The following is a 9,409-nucleotide window of genomic DNA, read 5'->3' as shown; positions in this document are numbered from 1 at the left end:
AGTAGTGGGATCTGTCTCGCACCTCTCAAAAAAGTCAGCAATCTGTTCACTTGTAGAATCCCCATGGTATGGGGATCAATATGGAATCTAGACACCCCATTCACAATAATTTCAGCAGGACTTCCATTACATGTTGCAAATGTGGGAAGACCACACATTTCATCTCAGACTGAAACGAGAAGTCAGAAAGTTAGAACTGTGAAGTCAAAATGTTCCATGATTTCTCAGGATTCTTGTAGCTCCCCCAGACGAATCTTGCTAGTGGAAGACACACAAATCAACAGAGTAAGTTATATGAGGACTAAATCGTTGTTTGGTTTTAGGATACTGCTTGTGGGCATACAAGGTTAATTTACCTAGAGCTTGCTGCTGAGATCTCATTCATTATTTTTCACTGAATCAACCTCATATAATTTTCGGGAGGGTGCTTCAAAGCCTTAATATTTACTGTGAAGAAGCTGAGGTTGCTGAGATCTCATTCATTATTTTTCACTGAATAAACCTCATATAATTTTCGGGACGATGCTTCAAAGCCTTAATCTTTACTGTGCAGACACTGAGAATGGGAAGGTAGCAGTGGACTATTTCAAGCAGGGTAGAACACATGATCTTGTGTTAATGGACAAAGAAATGCCTGTTATGAATATGCGTGATGTATACAACTTTTAAATCTTTAAAACTTATAATTTTGAAATTTTGTTTTATTTTGTCTGTGCTACTGAATTAATCATCTCAACCATCTCAGTTTCTAAAACTTTAGGTTTATTCTTATCGTCAAAATCACTGCTTTAATTTCAGGCAACAAGGCAATTGAGATCAATGGGAGTCAAAACACCCATTTTTGCACTTACAACAAATACCTTGCAAACCTCAAAAGAGAAAACTCTTGTTTGAATTGAAGGGGCACTGCAACACCCATTGCAATTGGACATTAGGTGGCTTCTATTTATTTTTAAGCACTAGGTATTCGTAAACAAATTAGATTAGTAATCATGGATAGTCAGTCACAAGTCTACTTTCTAGGTTTTACTGTCCGGGAAGATTGGGTGTGGCTAGGGACAGCTAAGGGTGATGTAGAGAGACTAACCTGGGTCATGTCCATGTCATGGTGAGCGAAATTGATGGGCATTGAAGGTGTAGACGAAGAGGATGAGGGAGTCCAAGTTGTATAAAAGGAAGCACGGGTTGTTTAAGTTCAAGCGGAGTCATAGCTAGTTCCCTTTTTTGATCCATAATAAGAAGAACCCATTTCAACCTTGGCAGATCCAATCGCAGATCGTCCAGTTACAGATCCTCCGGTCTGGAAAAACCCAGATAAAAGTGAACGAACAAAGATGATATCAAGCAGCTGACATGAGTAACCTGCACACAACAACTAATAAATCAATTGTCATTTAGTTGGAATCATATGGGTATATCTCCCCCAAGAAATTCTGTACTTTTATCTTCAATCCCATCAACACTTTCTTCAACAGCTAAAGGCACAGTTTTACCCTGCCCACAAAAACAAACAAAGGTGCATTAGAGTTTCCCAGCTTTCCCAAACCTAAACAGGTAAGAATGACCATAATACCGACATATCCGCAAATCAAGTATATCGACACCACTAACCAGATTTTTGTACTTTAAATTATAAAACATCTCCAGATAATGACTTGTCTCTCGTCTTTCAAGTTTGGCACCTCTCAAAAAAGTCAACAATCTGTTCACTTGTAGAATCGCCATGGTTTGGATCAATATGGAATAGAGACACCACATTCACAACAATAAAATTAAATGAAACCCTTACTTCCTTGCGGGCTGGTCTCGTTACACCGTGAATTTGCCCGACTGAATGAAACCCTCATTTACAAATTAAATAAAATGTCTATACATCCAAGCCTTTTATCTTTCAATCCCATCGACACTTTCTTCAATAACACTTTCTTCAATAGCTAAGGGCACAGTTTTAACCTGCCCACAAAAACAAACAAAGGCACATTAGATTTTCCCAGCTTTCCCAAACCAGAATAGGTAAGAATGATTATAATACTGACATATCCGCAAATCAAATATATCAACACCACTAACCAGATTTCTGTACTTTAAGCTATAAGACATCTCCAGATAACGACTTATCTGTTCTCTATGGTTTGGATCAATATGGAATCGAGACACCACATTCACAATAATAAATTAAATGAAACCCTTACCTCCTTGCGGGCTGGTCTCGTTACACCGTGAATTCACCCGGTTGAATGAAACCCTCATTTACAAATTAAATAAAATGTCTATACATCCAAGCCTTTTATCTTTCAATCCCATCGACACTTTCTTCAACAGCAAAGGGCACAGTTTTAACCTGCCCACAAAAGCAAACAAAGGCACATTAGATTTTCCCAGCGTTCCCAAACCAGAATAGGTAAGAATGATTATAATACCGACATATCCGCAAATCAAATATATCAACACCACTAACCAGATTTCCCGCAAATCAAATATATCAACACCACTAACCAGATTTCTGTACTTTAAGCTATAAGACATCTCCAGATAAGGGCTTGTCTCTTGTCTTTCAAGTTTGACACCTCTAAAAAAAAGTCAGCAATTTGTTCACTTGTAAAATCCCCATGGTATGGATCAATATGGAATCCAGACACCACATTCACAATAATAAAATTTAATGAAACCCTTACCTCCTTGGGGGCTGGCCTTGTTATGCCATGAATTCGCCTGGCTGAATGAAACCCTCATTTACAAATTAAATAGAATTTCTATGAGAGGAGAAAGCTAGCCTCATTACATCGTGAATTCGGCCAGCTGAATAAAACCCTCGTTTAGAAATTAAATAGAATGGTGTCCAAAAGAGGAGTGAGGGGAGTATTTACACTGGATGTTGTACCCTAGATGATCTTTCTTCTCTGCGATCTGGTCTGGTTGTGCCGCTGCGGCCGACCACTAGAAAGGGCTTGCGCTAATCTAGAGTTCGAAATTGTGACCACTAGAAAGGGCTTGCGCTAATCTAGAGTTCGAAATTGTGTTGATATGATAACAATGTTACGATAAATGAGCCTCTTTGTGATGCAGTTACATGAAGGGAAAGCAAGAACTGGCCCACAAAAAAAATATGAAAGCGTACATGAGACCACATGTCATGGAAGGAAAAATATTTTTCACTAGAAATCCAAACCACTGACAATAATCATAGGAGGACAATTGGTAGTGATGTATCTAGAGTTCGGAGAGCTATATTTAAATTTCAAATCCAAGGCCATGGAGTAAAATATTTAATATCAAAGGTCTTCAACAAAATTATAGGATCATCAGGATCAATCTGTAATGTAGAATAAATCCACAATCTAACTAATGTATGTTGATGGTGTCCTATACGTCTCATCATCTGGAGACTCACTCGCAAATTGAATTGAAACCAGCAATCACCACATATTTAAGGCAACCAACCCCTGGGGCCAAATTCATCCATTCGCCATTGCTACCATACTGTACTGGCTGACCTGCTAAATTTCTCTTCTTTGTGTTTCTAGTCGTCATGGCGAGCAGGAGATCTGTTATATCTGCATTCCGAGCTGCGAGTAGAAGGCCAATCTGCTCCCCAGTCTCTTCTGTCAGAGAATTGCATGTAAGTGATGATCGATCACCCTCGCTTCTTTTTTGTTGGGATTGAAGTTGGGTAAGATGATGCTTGCTTGCCACGTATGAAGGTCTGAGATACAAGTATAAGTAGGCTGGTTTACCCGGAGAAGGCAGTATCAAGTTTCAGTTATCACTCTCATTAACAAAACAAGATTATATATTTTCTTACATTCTCTGCTTCCTATTTTTCTAATTTATATGCTCTTATTATGTTTCAAGCACCTGCAGGAAGTAATAAAATTTTAAAGAATTTAGACTTATGTGATCCATAGCATTGTTCAGAAACTCTTCGGCAAAATCACATAACAAATCTTTTGTCGACGCGTTTCGAACCATCCAGTGTGGTTCATCGTCAGGACAAGAGAAGACGCATACTGAGCAATACTTGCATGCTTCCAATACTTGCATGCTTCTTCACATCATTTCCCCGCTCAGAAGATAGGGGTGCTTAGCACTCTTGCCACCCGTGCTGTTAGAATTTCTGATGAGGAGAGCTTGGAAACGGAAAAGGCTCATCTCCTAGATGTCTTCGAGAAGAATGGTTACAATAGGCACCTGGGTCATAAAGCCTTCCTCAAGGCCAAGAAGGAGCCTTCAATCCGTAGGGTTCCTAAGGATCATATCATGGGTGTAAACCTCCCTTACATCCAAGGGACCATAGATAGGATTGCGAGGATTATGAGGAAGTTCGATGTGCCCGCAACTTTTAGACCTCTCAACACTATCCGTGGCTCCCTCAGGTCCGTGAAAGACCCCATTGACCCTAAAGACATGAAAGGCGTTTATGTCATTCCCTGTTCCTGTGGGACTCCTTATATTGGTGAGACTGGTCGCTCTATCAATCAACGGATTAGCGAGCATGCGGCTGACTTGAGACATGGTAGGACCAAGTCCTCAGCCCTGGATGAGCATGCGGGGAAGACTATGCATCATATATGTATAGAAGAGGCTCAAGTCATTGCCAAGGTTGCGCAGTTTCACCATCGCAAATTTAGAGAGGCCCTTGAGATTGAGAAGAGGCCGACCAATCTTGATAGGGATGATGGCTGGAAGATTAGCAGTTGCTGGGTCCCAGCCTTGTCCTCCTAGCCTCCTCCTTTCCCTTTCGTTTGTCGTGGAGTTCTGTCCTCCCTCTCCCTAAGTTTTGTTGTTTGGCGGTTGGTCCATCCTTTCTTCCCGGGTTTGCTCCCCGTTATTCCTATTATATTCTTCGGTTGAGTCCTAGTATTATAAGGGATATAAGTTATGATTAAGTTATAAAATAAGTTTAGGGCTAATTATTGTATTATCCTTATCCGAGTTATGATACTATTAGGTATATTATAAATGGATTAGATGTTTGTTCCTTAATTTCAAGCTTGTATACATTCATATCTAATTATTCCCTTTAACCATTGTCTTATATTTCTCCCTTTTAATCCTTATGAGCATTAATTTATTTACCTAATAACATAGTTAATAATCTTATAACAAATTACTGAATTTCGATTATTTAATGAATATATATTTTAATTTGATTTTGAGAGGAGGCCTAATTTTACCAATGGACCATTAGGTTTAAATGTTAATAAGATATCATATTCCTATAGTAGTAGTTTGAGATATACTTTTATTAATAATCACGTACTTTTAATTTATTATATTTACAAGAATACTATTTATTTGCCTTAATAACATTAGAATTATAAATTATTAAATTTATATAGATTTTTTAATAAATATAAATTATTAATTATAACTTATTGTTTAATTTCAATAAAAATAAAATAATATTATTTACCAATGGACAATGAGATTTATTATTAATTTTGATTATGAGAGGAGGCCTAAATCTATGAGTGAACCACTAGGTTTAAATGGTAAATAAGAAATCATTATTTATAAATATATGATATTAGTTAGAGATATACATTTATCATGTACTTTAAATTATTATATTTACAAGAATACTATTTATTTGCTTTAATAACATTGGAATTATAAATGATTAAATTTATATAGGTTATAGATATAAATTATTAATTATAACTTAGTGTTTAATTTCATTAAAATAATATAATATAATGGACCATTAGATTAGAATAATTATTGAATAAATATAAAATTATCTAATAAAACGGAATTCTAAAAATTATAGTTATTTAGAATATTTGTTTATATTTAATAAGGATTATTTAATAAAGATGATTTATTAATTTGACCATTACATTTGAATAATAAATATGGTTTATATGTATTAATTTTTAATAAAAATAGATTATATGAATACATTATTTACCCGATTTAGCTTGTTTCTAGGAATATTAAGAATTTATTATATTTGACTTTGATCCTTGAGTCAAAATTAGCCGTTGGCAATATAGCCATTGGAGTCTCTGCACGCTCTATTTAATCAAGCTAAGCCGGATTGGTCCTTCAACTTTTCCTGACGATGAACCACACTGGATGGTTCGAAACGCGTCGACAAAAGATTTGTTATGTGATTTTGCCGAAGAGTTTCTGAACAGTAATAAAATTGTTGGAGTCTTTTATAAAGCCAATGAATATGCTTCGCTCAATCCAAACTTTCTCGGGTGTGTTGAGAATGCTTTGGGCATACGAGAATGGCTGGAATCTAATGGTCGCCAATACATTGTGACAGATGACAAGGAAGGTCCTACTGTGGTAAGTTAGCAGTGATTTCTTTTGTTGTTATGTCTAAGTTAGCACTCCTACAAAATAAAATAAAATTAATGTGTCTTTTTGAACTTCTTAATTTAACATCATCGATCATATGCATAGAAGTTGCGCAGGGGATCTGTAGGTTCAGAACATAGAAGGGAAAGTTTGAACCAGTGTTACCAGGATCATGGCTTGAACCTGCCATTTTCCCAACTTGTCTGAGTCAAACTTGGTTGTTGACAGAGAGTTTGATTTTCCAACTTGTAACTTGTTTGTTGACATAGTTTGACTGTCAACACGAGTTTGACCTCTGAGCATGAGTATGACTTAGTTGACTGAATCAAACTTGTGTAATAAAAACCCTCATCCAGCCCAATTTAGGTTATTTTTACCTCTGCTGGGTTCATTGCTCCTCTACTGAGTGATTAATTTCTGTGAAACAGACTGAAGGGAGGTCATGTTGTCGCACTCACCATTGCTTATATATTTTCATCAAAATATATATGTGTATATCTTTATATTTTTGTTCTACTCTCCAATTTTGTCCCGAATTTTTTCCTTATCCTTGCCCAAAACTTGGCCTCCCCGAATTTTCCTTGATTATGCATCTGGTAACGCTTGGAGGGAGCTATGCTAAATTCCATCTCCTTCTTTAAACTGTTAGAAGCCCCCCAAATTCCCTGTTTCTTTCTGTATCCATGTATACCACTAGGCTATATGTGTTCTCTGTGTTGGTGAAGTGATAACATGGAATTTAAATGCCCTACTAGGCTACATGTACTGTGCTGTCAAATTGGCCCCGTGAAACTTGAAATCATGATAACTGATTTGGAATTGCGATTTTTTATTTGCTAACACTAGAGTGCTGGGACACACTCATCATCAAGCTATGTACACGAGACTTCTTAATAAATGAATAAAATGTGGTCTAATTGTTAGCAGGTCTCATTTGTCTAACTGTAGTTACTAGCCATCAAAAGCACAGAAAAAGATTTAGAGCTAATGCTAAATGTGTATCAGCAGGGTTTTGCTTGGTAGAGTTTCTTTGACTGCTGGACAGGGCACCATCTATGTTGATTCTTGTATTGTAGAATCTTCTTGAAAAACAGTTTCCCTTGAAACCTGAGACGACCTTCTAACTCAACTCATATGTCTTTGACCTGGGAGGGAGGTATAATTATATGGTACCTAGTAACATCATACTCCAACTCCACATCACCTGGAGTCATCTTTCTTTTTCGGGTCCGGAAAAATATTGTCCCACAGTTTAGGCGTTCCAAGCATCTTGCTAGCCCCCTGCAGATTTCCTCCCTCTTCCCAGTTTTTCTGGATGGACGACGAGGGTAGTAACCAACTGCTAGCTGAAATACCAGCTGGTAACCCCAAGGTATTTAATGAGATTTGCTCCCGTGAAGGGCCACCCACCCCTTGGGATATAAAATCGTGTTATCTGTTGTTGTTATTGATATGGATGAATAGTTTATGTCCTAGACTTCCTTTTGTTCCTCATATCCTGAATAATAATCAATCTAGATGGTATCGTATGTGCTGCTTCAAAAAGTGAGATTTACAGAATATATATCTTGTCGAACAAGTCATAAATGACTTCTGGTTATTCACAATTGAAGTTGGGTGGTTGTTTAATCCACAATCCAATCTATTAATTTTCTAGTATGCCTTCCCTTTCCTACTTCTTGCTACCATGGATCGTCGAAATCAGTGTATTGCTTGCTTGCTTTTACATTTGAGAATTGTAACCCACTGCAGACTAAACTTACACAATTAATTTCCTTTGCAGAACTTGAAAAGCACATACCTGATGCACATGTTTTGATTTCTATGCCTTTCCACCCGGCCTATGTGACAACAGAGAGGATCAAGAAGGCAAAGAACTTAAAGCTTCTTTTGACAGCTGGTATTGGTTCTGATCACATTGATCTAAATGCTGCAGCAGCCGCTGCTGTGACTGTCGCAGAAGTTACAGGTACTATTTCTGAAATTATACCGCTTGTCACTGCCCTGTTCACGCTATGGACATTTTGGTATGAACAAGTTTCTGCAATGATTCTTCATAATTTAACTGACGCCTTCTTCAACAATTTTTACAGCAAGTAATGTGGTGTCCGTGGCAGAAGATGAGCTAATGTGCATTCTCATATTGATGCGAAACTTTGTTCCTGGATATAAGCAAATTGTTGAGGGTGATTGGAAAGTGGCAACAATTTCTTACAGGTCATATGATCTAGAAGGGAAAACTATTGGTACTATTGGTGCAAGGCGTATTGGCAAAGAACTACTTAAGCGTTTGAAGGTATTCATTCTTAGGATCTAGTACTACTTCATGATGTTGCAAACTTCTTTTCAAAAATCAGTGCTCCATAATTCTTATGCATGCATGCTGTTTGTTTCAAAATTTCAATCTAATAATAATAAACATTACATGATGTTGAATTGAATTGCGTTCCTTTGTACAACCCTTCAATTGTAAGCTTCTTTACCACGACCGTCTTTCTATTGGACCCGAATTGGAAAAGGAAACTGGAGCAACATTGGAGACAAATCTTGACGAAATGCTACCTAAATGTGATGTACTTGTCATTAATATGCCTCTTTCTGACAAAACTAGGTGCGCCTTATCACAATTTCATAAATAATCTCTCCCATTATTCACTCAGACATCAATAGCACCTATATATTTTATACAACTTGTGAACAAAAACCTAATTATTGTTTCTCTTGCCCTTTCCTTTTGGTTACAATAGGGGAATGTTTAACAAGGAAGGTGTTCTCTACCAAGCCTAGCTTCTCTCTTAGAATCTTAACATCCCCTTTGCAAAGGGTTTCATTAGAATGACAACAACCCGCATTTAAAGCATTTCTCCACCCCTCTCCTAATTAGAAATACAATTTTGGGTTCTCTATTAATTTTATCCACACCCATTTATTCTAACAATGGACATAGAGCATGTATATTTATACCTGTGTGTTGGAAATACCATTTTATACTTTAATGTTTATTATTTTTTTTTAATATTATTACTTGAATTTCTTCTTAACAAGTGGTTGTGTTTCTTTTGGTTTTAGTGAAAGTATGGGCTCCAATGTTGGCTCTCTT

The 9,409-nt window shown here is 36.9% G+C and overlaps 1 protein-coding gene across 1 annotated transcript; it reads left to right on the top strand.

Moving 5' to 3' along the window:
* The first annotated feature begins 3,426 nt into the window (after positions 1 to 3,426).
* On the top strand, positions 3,427 to 9,096 carry LOC149194323 (formate dehydrogenase, chloroplastic/mitochondrial-like). The gene is made up of 6 exons (XM_089407630.1): positions 3,427 to 3,623; positions 6,128 to 6,301; positions 8,093 to 8,278; positions 8,403 to 8,603; positions 8,767 to 8,920; positions 9,057 to 9,096. Exons 1-6 carry the CDS (start codon positions 3,530 to 3,532, stop codon positions 9,094 to 9,096), a joined length of 849 nt encoding a protein of 282 aa, XP_089263756.1. The 5' UTR covers positions 3,427 to 3,529.
* The last annotated feature ends 313 nt before the right edge of the window (positions 9,097 to 9,409 follow it).

This window comes from Pinus tabuliformis, chromosome 2_2 (genome assembly GCF_031772625.1).
Source record: "Pinus tabuliformis cultivar Carrire ecotype Pingquan chromosome 2_2, CPIR1, whole genome shotgun sequence".
In the NCBI taxonomy this organism is placed as follows: domain Eukaryota; kingdom Viridiplantae; phylum Streptophyta; class Pinopsida; order Pinales; family Pinaceae; genus Pinus; species Pinus tabuliformis.
The sequence above is the reverse complement of the archived record's forward strand: the minus strand, read 5'-3'. Positions and strand labels throughout refer to the sequence as shown.